General features: G+C 43.4%; 4 protein-coding genes across 4 annotated transcripts in view; 2 read left to right on the forward strand and 2 right to left on the reverse strand.

Annotated features, from left to right (window-relative positions):
* The window catches only part of LOC126556358 (protein snakeskin), a 227,264-nt gene that overhangs the window by 120,621 nt on the left and 86,572 nt on the right, over positions 1–20,071 (reverse strand). The window lies entirely within an intron of this gene.
* Positions 1–20,071, forward strand: part of LOC126556536 (alpha-endosulfine) — a 235,326-nt gene that overhangs the window by 23,591 nt on the left and 191,664 nt on the right. The gene's annotated exons all lie outside the window — the stretch shown is intronic.
* Positions 3,718–11,905, forward strand: LOC126568799 (uncharacterized). The gene is made up of 6 exons (XM_050225432.1): positions 3,718–4,387; positions 4,487–4,613; positions 7,769–7,889; positions 8,400–8,476; positions 9,275–9,656; positions 10,375–11,905. Exons 1-6 carry the CDS (start codon positions 3,815–3,817, stop codon positions 11,903–11,905), a joined length of 2,811 nt encoding a protein of 936 aa, XP_050081389.1. The 5' UTR covers positions 3,718–3,814.
* On the reverse strand, positions 17,534–20,014 carry LOC126556507 (sodium- and chloride-dependent glycine transporter 2-like). Its single transcript, XM_050211769.1, has 7 exons — positions 19,980–20,014; positions 19,581–19,815; positions 19,086–19,509; positions 18,248–18,986; positions 17,965–18,174; positions 17,713–17,883; positions 17,534–17,638 (listed from the first exon to the last, which is right to left on the reverse strand). The coding sequence occupies exons 1-7, from the start codon at positions 20,010–20,012 to the stop codon at positions 17,537–17,539; spliced, it is 1,914 nt and encodes a 637-aa protein (XP_050067726.1). The 5' UTR covers positions 20,013–20,014; the 3' UTR covers positions 17,534–17,536.

The raw sequence follows: 20,071 nt of genomic DNA on the forward strand, positions 1-20,071 counted from the left end.
TGTATTTTCCGTTGGTACTTTTTTCCATTCATTAACCCGAAACGCATTTTATCTGTGCATTTACATAAACTGTCGCAAGAGAAAATATCAATTTTTATATGAACAAAGTTGAAATAGATATTTTAAATTGAGGTTTGAGCTGAGTTTTTCTCTTGGTCTTTTGTTACGTTAGTTAGAATCGATTGAGCGCTTTGTCTTAACAGCAATAATTGTTTGTTGTTTTAACGCTTATTGCAGGCACGCGCGCACACCGATCTGGTTCAACGCAATTAAATCCATTGTTAATGTAAGCTAATATTTCTTGATTGCATCTACTGCTTCCCATTACTACTTTTCTGGATGTCTTGTATAAAGTTTAATTATTTTACCAATTAATGTTTTCTTTCAGCTTGATAAAAAAAAATTGTAATATTTTTCCTCTATTAATTCGCTCTATCAGGGAAGTTTGATAGAATTTATTTAAAAACATAAATTTTTGCCATTTTTTACTTTGAGCTAATTAACATTTACTACGGACAATAAAAATCTGTTGGATCGGTTATGAAATCGATGTTTAAATTTACGTTTATTATGGACCGACTGGTCACACGAGCCTAGGTGCACACCCTACGTGTCCATACATTGGGAGGGCAAAATAAGTCCCTTTGCAAACAGCCCTTTAACGGTTGTTTGTTTTACAATTGTCTGTCCTTTATCAGCACACTCACCTCTCGATCCTCTACGCCTTTCAAAACACTCAACTACTTACAGCCCACCAAACACATGCATGAGGTTTGCATTCTCCAGTTGCAATAGGACGGTGTGATTCGCACGCGGTGTACTTCGTGCGCACAATTATTACCTTTCCGGGAGCGCCAAACATGATGTGAGGTGACGATTAGCTATACCACGACCGGGCTGACAGTACTGCGTCGATCCGGTTCTCCCACTGGCAGCATGTGGTTGTCTCGTGGCCGCTTTGATCGTCTACCGAAGTTTGGGTGGGTTTGAGATTGCTGGCGCATTGCTGTCTATGTTTGTTTTGATCGCTCACCTTCGTTGCGAACGGCATAACGGGGCTGTGGTTGGTAGTGGTAGTGGTGTGACGTTGAACGTAGAATCACCATGCCTAACGCCACCTGACACGATGCTGTGCTTCTCCCCCCGTACGCAGTGGGACGGATCAGCTGATTCGAGTCGATTTGATATCCGCCAACAATGTCCGCTTCTGTGTGCGTGCAAGCCACAGATGCATGGTGGGGATGGAAGAGTGTGTGTGTGGCGGGAAGCAATTGAACAAAGCATACCGGAATTGAAGTTTAAAGTTGAAATCACGACTTACGGTGGTTTGCAGACTGGTGCTGTTATCTGTTACCACCAATAGAGTTGATTCTTTTTTTTCCCAAACACCCGCATGAAGCGATCAGTTCCTTATAGGTTCGACCTTTGGTAGCTTCTTCGCTCGCCCCGTTTTATGCCCTCCTAACGCCTGGTGATGGATCGCAACAGGCAACCCGCCACAATGACACCCGAAACATCCTTGAACCGCCTCCCCCCCAGGGGTAACGGAACAATCGGCTTCCGCAGTTTAGAAGCCGGTTTCTTTGTTTGGCTGTTGGCGGCTAGAGATAATTTAAACCATTTCGGAACACGTGTACCTGTCGAAGATGGCAGGGAATTTCTGTCCATCTACAGGAAGGCTTTTTACCTGATTCCTTTCCTGGCGCTGCAAAAATACAGCTTCGGTCGTAATGGAGGACGGGAGCTCCTAGCTTTGGTGGTGTTGACATTTGTCACCCGCAAATATGTCTCATCGTGCGAGACTCGAACCGCTATGTCGCTCTCGTAAAGTCCGACCACTGTCAAGCGTGTTGTCGTTGACACCAGTGACACTTTCGTTGACTTGCTTTGCTGTTGTTGAAGGTAGCTGTTGTTGAAATGTGGCGTGTGTGTCCTCCGTTCTGTAAAAGGACGTGCGCGTGCAACTAGGCAACTAGTGCGCTTGGTTGAATGTGTGATGATCACACGCCTCTCTCGCTCATTCGCCATCGGTGCGACGTGGAGAAATCCTAAAATAGTATCATCCACAACACGGTATGGGACACACGGACGTGTGTGTGTCTGTGTTTGGGATACAATTATAATCACCTTCCACCCAAAACCAAAACAAATCCAACGATGATGATCTTGTTCCCGCTCTCTCAAGATTACATGCCGGATAAAGAAAAGTTTACTCACTGAGGGTGATCCTCAGATTGTGAGGGTGATCCTCAGCTCAAGAGATTGCGAAAATGCAATCACGCTCAGCTCTAAACGGCGCATGCTTTCGATCCTAATGTGCTTGGCGAGTTTCGACCACTTCGAATCAGTCTGTGAGCACAACCGGATCGGTTATGTCGTCTGAGGTTTAGTTAGAAGAGCGGAGAACTAAAAACAAAAAAAAAATCGAACAGGTTTTCTTTGCACGATTGCAAGCTGTGTACCAGAGTCTGGTTGCGTTCAGCAGCAGTAAAAGGATTCTCCCAAACAGCTTCCCGGTGAAAAGTGTAACGAGCAAGTAGAGACTTAGAGAGGAATAGTTCAAAGGCATCTTGAAACGGGCCGCATAGTACTGCTGAGCGCTACGCCTTGGTAAACTGAGTTTTAGCGAGCGTTCGTTAGTGTATGCTAGTGAGTGTAATGTCAAAGGGTAGGGTCGTTCGTCGCCATCGTTGTCGTCTGAACGTGTTCGGATTGCGAATCGAATGCAATCTACGGCAAACTTACGTAAGTGTTTAATGATGCACGCGAATGCAATTTGGGTAGGAGAAGGGAAGCTTTTTATCACACCGGCTGCAAGTGACGTTGACGGGGTTTGTGTGTTGGTGGGTGAGCAAGTCTTGTTGAGTCGTCGTGTTGCTGCCGGGTCCGGGTTCAACGAAAATGGGTAACTTCTCCCACAGCGGTGGCCAAAATCGCCGATCCGTTGGCATCTAAATTCCTGGTAGTGCTATGGCACGGCATGGTCCATATATGTTCCAAGGGTCGAAGATACACGATTGCCGCGTCTGTTTTCTTGTATTTATAGGACATTGCTTGATGATTCAATCGTCCTCAAAATGTATTTTGTTAAACTACGACATTTATACTGCTGTCTTCTTTGTCGCAAACAATCGTCATTCATTACACGCAAACGGCTTCGACTTGTTCCATCTATTTTTTCTCGATTTAATCGCCACGTGTGAAGGATTAACCGTTGAAAGCGGAATAGTTTTCTGGTCATTTTATTTCATTCCTAAGGTGTCAATCACAAAGAATATATTAGAGTGTGGTTGATTGTAAAGCGAGCTAATTCGTTAATGATTGGAATTATGGCTGACAGTGAGAGAGAATTGTAAGTCGTCGATGTGGCCTGTTGTAAAAGTGATAACAATTTATGACAGTTTCTTGGATGTCGTTGAAGGTGCGGCGAAGGTGAAGGTGTAGAAATTAGTGTACCCTTATGATATCACTTGAAGTCATCACATTCGGTTTTAATTATAGTCTTTTTTTTTTCGAATTGTGGCGTATTGAATTTGAGTTTCAAATTAAAGTAATTTCTTTAACAACAAATTTATTGTTTTTTCTCTCTTCTTTCTTTTCCTACTCCACAGCCAGTTCTCCGATTGATACCGACGCATATAAAAGACACTCAATTAAGCAAACTTTTGCGACAGAAATATATTTGACCCAAAATCAGCTGAACAGTGTCGGTTGTGAGGATAGCACCATCCTTCACCAAATCGTTCGAAAACCCACAGTTACGGCGCCAGTAATAGCTTGCACCGATCAAGAATACAATTCGTGGCATAAGGGCATGGTATATTTTCTGGGTGATTGGGGCATGGGAGATATTGAACGTACTACGGCGCAACATGTCCCTACAAATTTGCAGCAACTTAATTTCCACAACCATCAGCAGCAGCAGCAACAACAGCAACTTCTGCAACCGCAACAGCAGCAACATGAACATCTTCAGCTACAGCAGTCGCGATCAGTGCAGTACAACAATGTTGCCCAACAGCTACAGCAAACCATCAAGCCCACACACAACAACCCGCACCAGTCCCATCGTTACGAACGGTCGACTGTTGCCGGTGCATTCCATGTAACGAAAAGTGACAATCTATCTACGTACTTGAAAGAGGTCCAGCAGCAACAACGTGCTCAGCAGTTGGAAGTGCGTCAAACCAACGGGAAACACATTAACGGCAGTTTGCAGCAACATCTACTGCGCACCGGATCTGGAGAACATCATGAACAACAGGAGCATCCTCACGCTACGCAGCAGAGTGTGCACTTTCATCAACTTCACCAGCAAAAGCAGCATTCACACCATGATGTCGAAAGCGACGAGGACGAGATCGCTCTGTATCCTCTCAACAATCAGGTAGGCACGAACGGGTGGGCAGATGCAAGTGGGAAACTCGGTTTACAATATTGTCACCGTACAATACAATGTTTTTGTTTAATTTTTTTTTTTTTGCAGGTTGGCGGCCACACGAGGCTACTGTTGCTAAACCAGAGCACTGTGATCAAGCCTCTAAACCTACGAGAACTCGAGTTCTATCAAAACATTCCCAGCGATATACAGCAGTTTGTTCCAAAGTACAGAGGTACGTGAAGTGGTCGATGAATCACGTTTTGATTGGTGTTCAGGATCATCTTTCGGATTTTTATTTGCTTCGTTGGAGGGTTTTCTTGCGTTCGTCCGTGGCGAACGACATGCTATTTTTGAACTTGTTAATATTCACTCGTATCCACTGACTGGCGCCACTCCGGAATGTACAGTGGCCGACGGAGGCCGTCTGTTTTGGGTTTGCTCCACAGGGGAGACCGGGACAGAACACGACTGATGGAAAATATAACATATTGAATATAGCTTTTTACGCACTGCGAACGCATCCTCATTTCAGCGACGTGTTTTCATTCCCTTGACTGAGATTGTTTTCTTTACATATCTACGGCTTTTGTCAAGTACGCAATCATGGCACAGGTTGTATGATGGCGCACTGGAATGGTGCAGATGAACAGCGTTGGCGAAGAAGCGCTGCAGGAAGGAGGAAGGAGCATGCTGATTAATTTGCAAGATTTTTCTTAATGTAACGCTAAAGGTGCGTAGAAATGGACATGCTTTTTTCATCTCCATTTCTTCCTATGTTTTTAGTCCAAGTAACTAAGTTGTTGTATGATTGTGTATGATACATTATTCATCCACGAACATTACTGGATTGTTCATGTCGGGCAGTGAGTTTAATCTCTTTTTTTCTGGACTTTGGAGACACAACTCGAATAAAAATCTTGAAGACCCAATAGTCTATAAGGAAAACAAAAAAAATGCTCTAGCTGTTAAAAAAATCTCCCCATTCTGTCTTGCAATGGAATGGAATTTTCCCACGCTATACGCGATCGGTTGACAACAGATACGCTTTTGACCACGGACCCGCTTAATAGCGCGCTGAAGTGTGTCATCTCCAATGTATGTATGTACGAGGTGAGGGAGCAAAGTTTATGTATACCGGCAGCTGCTGCCGAGTAGAGATATGACCGGTAAAAAAAATATTCCGTTACTTTCACTCATTCCTTTCACCCCTTTTCCCAACCGATCATCCATCCGGACCATCCAGCAATGAACCACTGGTGGATGTATTCTTGGCAGAGAATAAGATGGGATGGGAAATTTATTGCTTTGCTCCTGGCAACAGTCGATGTGTAGTTGTGAAGGTCATTCTGCCGACTGCTGTAGTTTGAAGTCATCGTTCGGCTAGCCGCTACAGATGATTTGAGTGCTGTTGGCAATGCGCATAGTTATCGTTTGTTTTCATTGGTATAGGGATGACCCTCGGCGCATTCTTCGTGCAGCAAATAAAATAGCAACACAATTCTACGAAAGTAGCAACGGCAACGGAATGCAAAATGTCTGACCAGCTATTTAGTTTAGTTCGGCTATTTCTACCCTATCTACACATATCGCACACCCTACAGAATGTAATACGTAATACAGTATTGCTTTAGGAGGGATTTCCCTCCCCGGCTTCCAGTATCGAAAGGTTTCTATAGTTGATGTTTGTCTCTGTGTGTATACACATAAATACATCAATATAAATACACAAATTATCCACTGCTTGTTTATATGTATTACGTCTCCGGTCTTATTTGAACTACGGCTCGAGGATAGAATGCATTAATGAGGATAATTCTGTCAATTATCGCTGCATTATGAGATATCTCCCGCAGCATTATCATGGCATACGTATGTCTAAAGGTATTTTAATCATATTTACTGGCCCATAAATTGCCTTCTTTTGCTGCACTAGAACTATGATAGAGGAGTGTGTTGGAGGGATGAAAAATTCGATAGAAAATACTTAAAATACCTTTTACTCCGGTCGAAAGCGATTTTTTTTTCGCATGCCAAACGTAGCGTTCATGCCGCATCCATCAACCGCCGTCCAGTGTGCGGTATGCCTGGGTTGTGGAGGTCGTGGCAATTGGAAGTAAATAGATATTCTTATTATAGATAAGCTAGTTGTGTTATTTCGAGCGTGCGTATGTTTGGTTCCTACAAAAAAAAACTTTACAGATTGGAGGTGTGAGCGAGTCTATAGCGTAGTTGAAATGTTAGTTATTCATGCGATGGACATGTTACATTCTTACAACGCAAGCGTCCTGTGTATTAAAATATTACCACCTTATGCTTGTGATGTATAACATTCCAGGCACGATTTTGCACTGTTTTACTGGTTCGTTATGTAGAATTTCTACTGGGTCTTGCTCGGATTTTTCCAATGGATAGTGGCATATGCAATGATAGAGCGGAATCTTGCATTCAGTTAGGGAGGATTTCTAACTCGACAGAACTTTACAATCTGTTGTGAAAATTCTACCGAGCGTTTGGGACAGCTTCCCTGTTAAATAGGCAAAATGAAAAACATCATTCAAACATTTTGCTTACATCAGCACTCCATGTAAGTCTCATTTGATCGGTTTTCACCCAAAAAAAATAATTGTAAAAGCAATTCTAAATGCTTCATTTTTTAAGCATTTCTTAAGTGATTCTACTATTCCATGATATGGATTGAAACCTTGTATTAATTAAAAGCAATTTAAAGTAATGCAAACTTAAACTGTTACTTTATTTAATTTTTAAAATCGTAACTATTTTGGATTGCAATAATATACGAGTTTTATAATTTTTGACCTTACGAAAACGCTGTACGTTTGAAATCGTTGAAGATTATGCGTTAAGATAGCTGAATGTTAACTACGTATATGGGGGAAAAAATGAGGTCATCGTACATTGGTAATGCGCACCATCTTCTTATTGCAGGTGATAAAGGGGCATTGTGACGAAACATTTCCAAAATATTGAATGAATGAAAATCGAAGAATATTTTGAACTAATGTTTCTATTGGTACTATTTTCATGAAACATAGAAATATAACTTTAGATAAAATTTTGGTTTAATTTTGATATTGTAAAGGAGTGAATGAGATAATTATTGAAAAGTGGGAGAGAGTGTCTTCCATCCGTCGGATTTGATTAAGGATCGATAACTGGGCGCCTCCATTTTTTTCGGATTGGTTTTGTTAGGATTATAATATGATAATATACTACATTAAAAAAACACATTCGTTTGAAACTTTCGGGTGTTATCATTATTACGGGAAGTTTGAATTATTGTGCGACTGTTTGAAAATAGAAATGTATCTGCGCGACTTTGTAAGATAATTTTTACGAATTTGTTATTTTTTCTTTGTACCTTTCTAGGTGTGATGCAAGCAACAACAATGGGTGGCTCTAAGCTTGAGAAGCGTTACTCACCCAGCTTCCGGGATGATCCTGTGCGAAAGACTGCAGCATCGAAAAGAAAACGTGAAGAAGTACTACGGTTAGTAGAACAGATGCGGCAAGGATGGTTAACCCATTCTACATTCTAAATGCGCTTTTCGCTAGAGAAAAGCGTCAACCTTTCGTAACCACTAGTCGTTGTGTATGATGATGTCATATCGTGAAGAGAGTTAAACGGCAGTTAAATGGCTCTACGACGCACTTGTTCGCATATGTTGTGGTCCGAAGAATGGAAAAAGACTGAAAGTGTCATGGTGTTCTGTTGAAATAAACGATTCAGCAGGTTCTTAGCATCGCTGAATTTGTTTACCACCAGTCTTGTGATGGATTGGTCTGCTACAGAAATTTCCTTACCATGCTACCATTGTATGGGTTGTTCAAGTTAATCCGGAGAGATAGTGCACATGCATCTGCACAGCGCCTGTACGTTCTTTGCTATGGACCAGGCACGCAAAGTAAAGGTTCATTCGTCAAATATTACCTTATCACACCAGTTCTAAAGTACAGTCCAGTTCTAATCAAGGTTTTTTCTCTACTCTTCTACTTGCAGGATGAAAATACATAAAAATGGAATACCTTCCGAAGTGTTAAAAAGTATTGCACAGATAGACAACTCTAATAAACAATGTTAGTATAGCTTGTTCGCGAAAAAGCACAGCATTACCACAAACGCAAGCTTTGTTGCCATTTGCTCAATGCGATGAAGCGTAAGATGGAGATCTTACTGCTGACTTCATTCGATTGTTCCTTCGTTCAACTTTCTCATCAAAATAAATCGTTCGCAAAAAACCATCGCTTCCATTTGCAGATCATTTTTACCATCTGTGTGTGTGTTCTTTTTTTGACGCGAAACAATCAGATGCTATCGACCAAACTGATTTCGATGAACAGTTTTTTTTTTTGTTTGTTTGTAGTGCTGATCGGACTGTTGGATCATTGTTGAAGTTTGCGACATTAGTCCAAGCGCAATGAAAAAATTGAATTCAAGAAATAAAAACCAAGGGTAATAAGTGGCTACTACAAATATGCTGTGCATGTACAAGACTGTACAGACAACATCATTCATCTATCATTGTGTCCTGCAGGATTGATTTGGTTTAGTTGCTCTTTTGTTTTGTTGCGGAATCGCATCTCGCATCGCAGTATCAACGTGTTCGCTACGGTTTAACAATTTATAGACGCGGTGAATTATCTAGAAAATACACTTCCCTCATCAACTGCAAACCATCATCAAACATCGTGTTTTTTTCTTTAACTTTGCTGTCATCGTTTCCCGGCGAAGGAGCTTTCAACGGCAGACTCTTTGTGTGTGGCACACGGTGGCGTGTCGTAGTATGATAGCAATGCATGATTTTAATGGTGGCACAATTTTCTTTTCCCTTCTCTTTTCTTTCCATTGTGGACCCCTCCCGCTTGGTGGTGCAGATTTTTTGATGCTGGAAAACATTACTTCCGCCTACCGGAACCCATGCATACTGGATCTGAAGATGGGCACCCGGCAGCACGGTGATGACGCGTCGGCAGAAAAGCGCAGCAAGCAGATGGCGAAATGTGCGGCCAGCACTTCCGCCTCGCTTGGTGTGCGGCTGTGTGGCATGCAGGTTTATCAGGCCAATCTTGATCATTACATGAAGCGTGACAAGTACTGGGGCCGTGAACTGACCGAGGACGGTTTCAAAGGAGCGCTGCACAACTTCTTCCACAACGGCTATCGGTTACGGGTGAAGGTTATTGCGAAGGTGCTGGGCAAATTGGACCAGTTACGACGCGTGATAGAAAAACAGTCGAGCTATCGCTTTTACTCCTGGTAAGTGTGAGTGATTTTTAAATTATTTGCACACGGCCGAGTATTTTATTGTAACAAACAATCGTACTCCGATTCGTGGCGTAACGGGTAATCAAATGTGTTGATTAAAGTGCAGTTGGGAAAAAACTCCAAAAGTGTTTTTTGGGTTTTTTCAAGGTTCTTTTTTCGGTTTCCTAATATTTTTCCGCTTTTATTGACAGCTAGCTAATATTTTTAGATTTGAATCGAATTTTTCAGATGATTTTCGAGTTATTTTTTATGCTTCGCATTGGGAAATCTTAACCCGCATACTTCAGTATCCGATTCCTTTTTTTTTTGAACCGTCTGTTTTCTTAACAGATATTTCAAACATTAAGAGAAAAAACATGTTGTGCTACTACTGTGGTATTACTGCTCGTAGTTTTTTATTTATGGTTTTTTGTGTATTATAACTTTTACAAACAAAATATTTAACGTCGCGAAAGAATAACGGACATATTGGTCTCAATAAAATGTGAGACGGATTCAAAACCATATGGGAAACTTTAAAAATATCGTGGTGGCGTACCCAAAAATATCTCAGAAAGTGTCAAAATCTCTCCGATACCGTGTGCCGAAATGTTTCGATAAATACCAGCATTAATTTTAATTTATAATACTGGCAATAGTTTTGTTTTCATTTTACACAATCTAATGTTTCACCTTCTTTATTGTTTGTTTTTATCTTTTGCCGCTATAGCTCCCTATTAATCGTCTATGAAGGATTCGAAGAGATGCCCGCACCCAGCACCGGCGACTATCATTTACTCGAAACGGAATCAAACTCGTGCTGCTACGATGCGGACGCGTCGAACAGCTCGATTGAGCAGTACCTGCTATCCTCTTCGAACGAGGAATCCCCAATACCGTCGAACGTCTCCATATCCCACACAGAGCCACGTCCCGCATTATCGTCCATGGCCACGGCGATCGCTGCAATGGCAGCGGCAACCAAGGCTGCCACGCTCACCACTACGACAACCGCCGCCGCCACTCCCATGCCTCCACCGCCGGTGATAACTGGCCGTGTCGACGATAGCACAAGCCGAGACATGTTCGCCGACCATCACTTCCGCAGCGTCGTAACGGATGATGATAACAACCGGCAAAGATCACCGATCACTAGCAGCTCGCGCGATCAAGACACCAAACCGGCACCCTTTGTTCCAATATCGGAGGAAACGATCTACCCGGGCGGACCAACGGACGAACGGTCGTCTTCGCCGAGTGATGCCATTCCGATGCCGACGGCAGGCACGTGCGGTGCGGCCCAAACGCTCACCAGTTCCAGTCCCCACTCCATGGACTCGTGGATGAACTACAGCAGCAATAGTAACAGCAGCAGCGACGACTATGCATCCGCCTTCGTTGTGCCGAACCATCGGCAAAGTTCTTCCACCGTACAGCCGGATGCTGGATCGGATTTTGATGCTAACTTCGGTGGCGAGGCGGTGGATTGTGATCGGCACGGTGGTGGAGGAGGAGGAGTAGATGACCACAGGGTAACAAACACCGGACCGGTGAACTTTAGCACCAGTATTAAGTTCGGCCACAGCAAACTCGTGGAGCAGAGTAGCAATATTAGTAATAACAACAGCACACCGAATGGTACCAACAATCGCAACGACAGCCACGGTACGAGGATGGAAATGACGGACGAGGGTAACAGTGCGGTGGAGCATCCAAACGTGTTCGAGGAGGAAGGACAGCAGGACAATTCCGACGCCGGCTACCACGAGGACGAAGAGGTGGACGACGATGATGAGGAAGAGGGCGAGGTGGACGATGAGGAGGAACGGCAGCTGTTACGACAGAAGCTGCTAGCAGGTAACAACAGTTCCAAGCGGTTGCGTGGTAAGGATAGCTGCTGTACCGTGGCCGGGTCTGCTGTGTCCGGTAGTGTCAATATTACCGGCAGCAATAGCCGAGGCCCTAGCGATGGGCCCTGCTCGATACCGTTACGCCGGAAGCTTAGTTCCAAATCCAAATCGGGATCGTTCGGTGGTGGCGCAGGCAGTGGACCCGGTACGGGTGGTGTTTCCACCGGTGGAACGTTGGCGGACGTGCGTATGATCGATTTCGCCCACACCACCTTCGAGATCAAGAATGGAGGCGCATCGCTGTGCAGCAACACGAACGTCAAGGTGCACCATGGCCCGGACAGCGGGTTTCTACGCGGACTCGATAGCCTAAAGCGCATTCTGTCGGAGCTGTGTGAGGAGTACTATTGAGCTTGATGAAAGACATGAAAGATGGCGGGCACATAGTGCTGGCATGACTTTATGATATGGAGCTGTTTATAGGCGGGTAGCGTAAATGGAGAACGGAATGTAGAAAGAGGACGCGTGCTTGAACAGGCGGCTCAAGATTATTTACGTGCAATTCACGGTATGCGATCAAGCGATGGAGATGGAGCGATCGTGTACACCGTCGATCACCTCCACTTAGTGTTGGTTCAAACAGCTCTTTTGAATGGTTGGCTCGAGGTAGCTTAGCATTGAGCGCGCTCTTCAATATTGAGCTGCGTGATTTTTTTTATGGAGCGCAGCGAGCGCGCTCAGTTAGATAAGCGGAGCTATTGAGGTAGCTCTTCCGCTCACGATCCAACACTAACCTCCACCATCACTTATGTGACGGTGTTTTAGCTCGCAATACTTTCAATTCGTTTTATGTTTGAGTTCTTCTATTTTCTTTTTAATTTAAAATTAAATTCCTCAAAATCCGGATATTTTCATCCATCATTAGCGCTCCTCTCACTCTCTCTCTCTCTCTCTTTCTCTTTCTCCGGTCTATTTTGAGCACGTACGGTTGTTTGGCAATAGAAATTGTCACAGTTCCACGGTGCACGGTGTGTACTGTGCAAGCGTGGCGCGCGTGCGCGCGTTTGTGTGTGTATGTAATAGACATTGGCATATGTTTGTTTGTTGTATCACCGTATCGGGTGATTAGGGAGTTAGGGAGTTGATATTCATAATCTCGCCACCGTAGCACGGACAAAGTGATAGTGAACGTATAATAAGGTAGCAAAAACGTGTAGCAATAGCAGTTAGAAAAATCGGATCGGTGATCGGTTCGTCGCTGGCTCTCCCGTTCACACGTGCTCGCGTGTCTCAGCAACACACAAGCACGGAACCACGGATAGCACACGGACTTGATGATGATGCAGATGAAGGGATATTGTGATACTGAAAAGCATTTGTTTTGTCGATCCCTCCGCTCTCCAACCTCCTCCCCCCCCCCCCCTCCCCCATGCACTCACAACAAAAGTCACCTCTTAATCTCCCAACCCTTATTAAGTTAGAGAGTTTAATTTCGCCCAATGTTTCTTTCGTACGTTTTTAAATGTTATGTGTCGCTTGTGTGTCGTCGTAAGCCGTTTCGGTTGTGTATTTAAGTAATGATAAAGGTGGTTTAAAATATGATAGTACAATCTTGCGAATGTTGTTTTCTCTTATGTGTGTCCTCATTTTTACAGGGTATCCCAGCAATTTTTAACATTTACGTATGGTTTTTCGCCGCGTGTCCAAATATGTTTCTTATCGTTCCGAGGTTTTTTTACGGCGTTTCCAAATTGTGTTTTTCTTATCCACCAATTTTTTGACACGTTCTAATATATTTTAGGTTTCTACTAGTGATATTTGGTCTCGGTTTAGTTTGCTATAACTTCGTGTGAATTTCTCGCATACAAGTCTATGAGCACTTTGAGAAACTCTGTGAAGCTGTAAATGATGCTAGTTTATATTTATTAAAGCTGCAAAAAAGTTATAAATTAATTTCACATAATATAACTGAGGGTGCATGGCATAAAAACCTAGAACTCGACCAGTAATTTTGTTACCCGTTTTGATGGAATTAATTGTTCACGCATGCGAGTTTTAGCACTGATTGATGTTCGTGCTCCTTCAAACAAGACAATACATTGTTGTCCTATTCCTAAATCAGGCTTATTTTTTTTAATGGATTTGTATATGCAAACAAGTTATATTTACAGATATACAGCGGTTTCTCATAAACTTTTATACAAGAAATTCACTCGATTTTATAGCAATCCCAAAACGAAATGAAAAATCAGTAGTATAAATCTAAAATAAATGGGAACGTGTCAAAAAATCTGTGGAAAAAGAGCAAAAATATCAGGCAACGCTTCAAAAATCCACGGGATACTCTATAATACGTCGGTTTTGTTTGCCTGAGGTGAGAGAATGCTACTGCTCAAGGGCATATTATCTTTTTTGATGGTTCAAGACACTCCTTTTGTTTAACAGATTTAAACAAAAACAAAAAAACAATTAACTGTTATAAATTGTATTTGGTTTGTACTTATTCCAAAAAAGTGGTTCAATGTTTTTTTTTAATTATTCAGTTTAATGTTTTGTTTGGAATTCAATTAAAACTACCAAGCACAGCAAGACGATTGTTCCAACACACCTGTAGTACAATCCACAACAGGGGTCTGTTTCTGTCCCTGTGTCAATTTGTCCTACTCGATCGATCGCGGTACGTAATGTTTTAACTATAAAAGACAACTTCCGGAGCGTTCTCTGTTTAACTATACCCAGAAAATAAATTGCATGGTGCAGGTGATTGCTGCTGCCTAAAGAAATTATAGGCACCGCGTGCTGTTACAGTGTGTCATCCTTGTCGTTCGCGCATAAGTTCCGCTAGGACCACCTTATCCTCTCCCGTTAGTCAGTATTATGATGATATCTGCAGGGTAGTAGTATGGGGAAGACGCTGTGAGTAGAGATCTCGTTGATTTGCGTGCGTACGCGTACATTTGGTATTTGCCTAATCGTGTATACTTGTTGTTATGGCAGAAAATACGTAGATTTGCACAAAATCCATTGTACTTTTGTGTAGCAGGTTGCTACAAATTCACCAGTAAATGGCGGGCGAAGAATGGTACAAATGTTTATAAAATTATTAACAAATACACACATACCAAAACTCTACCTATATTGCGTCGAATTTCTTACATCAATATATGCCTGTAGCGTTTCTTTACTTCGGCGAACTGTGAACATGTTTGGTAGTGTTTTTATTTTAAATGTTGTTTTGGATCCCTTTCAAAGGCCGCGGGCCACGAGAGATTTCAAAATAGAAAATTTCATGTTCTCACAAGTGTTTGTGGAATTTTCTCGCTTTAAAAATCGCTCTTTGAGAACCTGGCGCATAGATAACCTACCTACACGGGGCAATGGAGAATAAGCTAAAATCGCAATTTTGAGATTTTTTTAAACAGTTTCGCATCCGTGGCCCGGGGCCTTAACAGAACGGCAAAAGTGGTTGCAAAAAAAAAAGGATTTGAAATGTTCTTCTCCAGCAATTATTCTTGGATTATCCGTCACTAGCATATTTACACACTTACAACAACCACTACTCCTCGCGTTCGCGTAATTTGTAAGAATGTGTAATTTATTGTCACAAAAAATATTGTAATAATTGTTAATTTTAATCACACTTGTAAATTACAATAGATAAGTAAACGTGTAAACACGAACGACATCAAAACCGTGGGCGCAGAGCACGCACAATCCCATAGCACAGCATCGAGAAATACGCCTAATCTCGTAGCGCGACTTACAGGATCGTAGAGTTGACATACGCAACCGATTAGTGCATTTAAATAAAACAGAAAATTGAAATCCCGTTTGTAACGTTCTTATAGTTTGACATCAAAACAAAACAAAACAAAAAATGTTAGCAAAACAAATTGAGCAAACATGTTAGCAAAATACTTACCTGGTACCTAGAGTTCTGCCATTCTCTATTGTTCTTGCTGTTTGATAACAAGCCAAGCGGATTGCATAAAATTCTTATCAAATCGAAATGGTTGGTAGGAGAGTTACAATAATTTAATCGTTTCTAAAGAGCAGTTTTTGGATTTGGCAGTGCTAAGTGCTAAAATGATTGGCACACAACAACAAAAAAAAAACCCCCCATCCACTCTTACTAGGCAACCACATTTGCATTTGAGCATTTTTGAAAAGTTTGCTGGGCTACGTAAAGAATGGCTTTGCAAATTGAACAACAAAACAAAAACTAATACCAACCATAAATATTGTGACAAAACAAAATAACAACCGAAACACAGGTGCGTGTGCTCGTTTGAATTCAATTTTTGACAAAATGTGTAAAGTTTCCGGAGGTGGATGGAATGAATGCATAAATGACGTATTTATTTGTAACAAAGCTAGAAATAAAGATGAACAAAACCCAAACATCATTGTGGAAGATTCACACTTCTGCCGAGACTGAGCTCTGCAGAAAGAGAGGGAGAAAAGGAATAACGTGGATGATTGAGGATGGAGGACATGGAAAATATAATAATAAAAAAGATGTACACTATCAACATGCATTGATTTGAAGACCTGAATAAAGAATTAATAATTTTCAAATTTTCTGCACACACGGTTTCCTTTTCTTTAAAAGAGAAATACATGATCGCTTGGGGTGAGCTAGGAATCTTACATCGAAACGCTAACTATCCTGAATCCCTTACACAGTCCTGAACGCTGCTTATAAGATCCTGTCCCGAATCACCTGTTCATTGACTTAGATAGATCGGACCGAACTATGGAACACCATGCAGCAGTACGGATTCCCAGGGAAGCTGGTCGTTTCACCCGATCTCTTCAATTCCTTGGCTTCGCGGATGACATGGACTTCATCGGACAGACGCGGCGGCGGTGTGCGAGAACATCCGTGCGTACTCTCGACTTAAACGCGAGGCCAATAGAATTGGATTGAGCATCAATGCGACGGAGCCAAAATACCTGTTTGCCGGAGGCTCTGACCGTGATAGAGCCCGACTCGGAAGCAGAGTTTCTGTTGACGGCGGCGATCTCGAGGTGGTAGAGGAGTTCTGCTACCTTGGTACGATCGTAACTTCGTACGATCGTAACTTAGCGGCGAGCAGGGCATGTGGCGAAGGAGAATGAACCAAGAGCTATCTGAGCTGTTTGGCGGTGCTGATATCCTGGCGGTAGTTCGGATATAGCTGTGAATGGAGGACTGCAACCCTAGACCGAGTTTCCTGTAAAACCTGCTCTGCTGCTCAACCCTGGGGAGGCCAACCTGTAACTGTAACTAAACCTGTCGTTTGAAGACCGGCGTCGCTGTTGCCTACACCACCTAGTTGAAGTACAAATTTGTTAAACACATTTATCGCAGGCTGTTGATACGTAATCTGTTAGTAAGAAAAACAGGTTTAAATTGTACTTAGACTTTCTGGGACACGCTGTATTCACACAGAAACGCTGTGTTGGCGTCATAATAAATGGCAATTATTGGACAAGCTAAAAAGTTCATTTAACAAAAGGGACAAACGTTTTCCGTCAACTTTGGAACAAAGAGGCATAGGTAATAAAAAGCATCGAGTACCTTACAATAGAGCAATAACATCGCTAATTATTGTGCCGGTAATGATGGGACGCCCGGATGGATAGAAATGGTCGGTAAGCAGCGAGCAGTAGAAGCGAAGGAGTAAACTCTTATACAATTGGCGACACGTGAGCAGAACGATTTTAAATGGACGTGGAACCGGGCCTGAAGCATTCCGATGGGAAGTAAATATCTTACCCGAATATAAATACGGTACGGTACAGAGACGTGTTTGAAAATGTAACAATTTATCCCTAAGTAAGGTAGATGCTGAGCTCTGTTCGAACATAACGATCGCTGAGTGGTGTCAACCCAGACCAGGACAATAATGAGGGTTTGGCAAAAGATTCCATGACATCTACTATCAAATCCCAACTTCTTTACGGCTTCGTCGAAGCCGCCGTTCGTTACGCTGAAGTCAAGAAACGGTTTATATTTCTAATTTTATCTACAAAACTTTCCAGAGTAATGGATCTGCATTACAGTTCAATTCCGCTACTGTTAGCATACGCCATCTCCGAAGCCATCCGAGGCTGCGAAGGTTTCCAATCGACTGTGGGCTGCAGCATCTTTCGGAAAGACTAGAATAAAGTTAACGTGACAGTATGCAACCAGTTTCTTCCTATACGATGGAAAGGGCGTTGAGTAGATTTACCTGCCAAGTGATTGATCCAGTGTTGGTACACATTTTCCTAACTGCCACCAACAACACAATTGCAAAGGGAGCTAGGGCTATTATCCAACCGATCAAGTCGGCCCAGTTTGGATAGATATATCGACCGTACGACACAGGTTTGTATTGCAGCCAGTTGAAGCAAAGTATAAACTGAAACCAAAAACCACGGATTTGGGATGTTAGAAGACTTGTTCTGTAATAGGCGATAGGGGTGCTTCATCTGCGTATTACCAACAACATTGCGGGTGTGATGTACTTCCAAACTGTGACCCAAAACCGGTGGAACCATTTCGACCGCTTTCCCATCATTTCTTCTATATTGCAGATGAACCTTTCCGCACCGTAAACCCATCCGACTAGAACACACTCAGCGATGGCTATTAGCAGTACGGACCAGTTAGCAGCATACTTATCAAACAGCTGGAACCAGTACATCCCGCCCTGGAACGAGTTTGAAAGCATAAGTCACATCCTCCAAAAACTTCCCGCGAGGACTCATGGCGCCCTCCATTACGTTTGTCACAAAGATTAATCCACCGAGGTATCCAACGATGCTGACACCGGCGACGACCGCAACCTTCCTTCGACGCAGGGCAGGAAACGTGTCCAGCACCGCCGTCACGACCGTTTCCATCAGCGTAAACTGTGAGTCTAGCCCGAGCGTTAGTAGCATGAAAAAGAACAGCACCGACCAGAGTCGAGGCATCTGCAGTTTTCCCACGAGCTCTGGAAACACGACAAACGCCAGTCCAGCGCCCTGATCGATAACACTGTCCACCCCGGTATCCAGTTCGTGTGCCAGAAAACCGATGATGGCGAATATGACGAAGCCGGCAAAGAACGATGTCAGGATATTGGAAATGGCCACCACGATCGCATCCCGGTAGCAATTGTTGTCGAACCGATTGTACGAAGCAAGCGTCAGCAGTCCACCCCAGGCCGGACTGAGGGCGAAGAAGATTTGTACGGCGGCATCTCCCCATAGCTGGGCGGTTTGCAGCTTGTCCCAGTCCGGACGAACGTAATATAGAATTCCATCGTACGCACCGGGCAGTGTAAGGCCACGGACGAAGAGTGCTGCCAGAACTACGTACGGGAAGAGGGCGGTAAAGTAAACTACCTTGCCGGAGCTTTTCACACCGCGGGACAGACAGAGGAACACAATCACCCAAGCGGCCAGCAGACAGATGGCTAGCCGTTGGTTTATCATACCAGTTTCCTCGATACCAGATGAAATTTGGAGAAAATAATTTCTGTAAGATGAATTTGAAGAGAGAGGGAGACAAACTGTGGACATAAACTTCAACACCCAGATTATTTGTCTCTCTAAGTCCGCTAGTGATGTTGCTTACTTGAAAAATTCTTCTGCAGGTGGTTTCCGTGGCATGCGGACTGTTGCGTTGAGAGAACGAAATCGTTCGTTCGACAGGCAAGAGGCCATGTAGTACGATCGATTGGCGGCCAGACAATTGTCCTCCTCCTCGTACGAAAAACAGTTCGCCGTAGCCCACTCGTGCTGACAGCCTCTCCATGGTAGTGGAGCTTCGAAGGACACCACCATGTAGAACACGGTCCAGGCAATAATAACGTTGTAATAAAGCATAACCATTCCCGATACCAGTATCATACCGTATCCGATGCCCTCCGACAGTGGAGCTAACCGTTTGAAGAGTATGGCAGGCCCTAAACCGACGTACTGCGCAAGGGAAAGCTCCATGAACATTAGTGGCAGACCGGCTATGACCAGCATCACGGTGAACGGTATCAGGAAAGCTCCTAGTATGGCGGGTGCGATAGATTGTCGTCAACCGAGTCTTTAAACCGAACAAAAAACGGCGTTCACTCACCTCCTCCATTGCTGTAGCAAAGGTAGGGAAAGCGCCAAACATTTCCCAAACCTACGGAGTACCCCAGCAACGACAGCAGGAAATCGTAGCGCCCCGTCCAGGAGCCACGCTTGGCAAGCACCTCATCGTTCATCTGTTGATCGCTGCAGAGATCGTAGTCGGCTGTGTACGCAAGCTGTCGTCGACGTTCCACACGCTTCAACCAACCGTCGACGGTCAGTTTCTCACTACAGTCCTTGGAAACAGATAAGAACCGTTCGAGTCAATGGCAGGGCAGGTAACACTAATTATGGTAATTCTAAAGTGCTCTCCCCATATCAGCAAACTTTACAAGTACACAGTGGTGCCATAAAGCGAACATCTCGCGTAATCCAGAACGGGGCTGATAAATCTTCTTACTTCAATTTCATCGTGGATCGTGGCACTATCCATTGCCGTTTTGGGGACCGAAACACCAGATCAGATGCGCTGTTATAGTCGGCTAGTCCGCG

The sequence above is a fragment of the Anopheles maculipalpis genome, chromosome 2RL (genome assembly GCF_943734695.1).
Source record: "Anopheles maculipalpis chromosome 2RL, idAnoMacuDA_375_x, whole genome shotgun sequence".
NCBI classification, from domain to species: Eukaryota; Metazoa; Arthropoda; class Insecta; order Diptera; family Culicidae; genus Anopheles; species Anopheles maculipalpis.

Bases quoted from the DNA above. Each gene is read 5' to 3' on its own strand.
- LOC126568799 (XM_050225432.1), top strand. From the start codon at position 3,815: ATGGTATATTTTCTGGGTGATTGGGGCATGGGAGATATTGAACGTACT. The intron at 4,614-7,768 runs GTACGTGAAGTG...GTACCTTTCTAG, and splicing joins GTTTGTTCCAAAGTACAGAG to GTGTGATGCAAGCAACAACA. The intron at 8,477-9,274 runs GTTAGTATAGCT...TTGGTGGTGCAG, and splicing joins AGACAACTCTAATAAACAAT to ATTTTTTGATGCTGGAAAAC.
- LOC126556507 (XM_050211769.1), bottom strand. From the start codon at position 20,012: ATGGATAGTGCCACGATCCACGATGAAATTGAA. The intron at 19,816-19,979 runs GTAAGAAGATTT...TCTGTTTCCAAG, and splicing joins CGATCCACGATGAAATTGAA to GACTGTAGTGAGAAACTGAC. The intron at 18,987-19,085 runs GTAAGCAACATC...TTCATCTTACAG, and splicing joins CCTGCAGAAGAATTTTTCAA to AAATTATTTTCTCCAAATTT.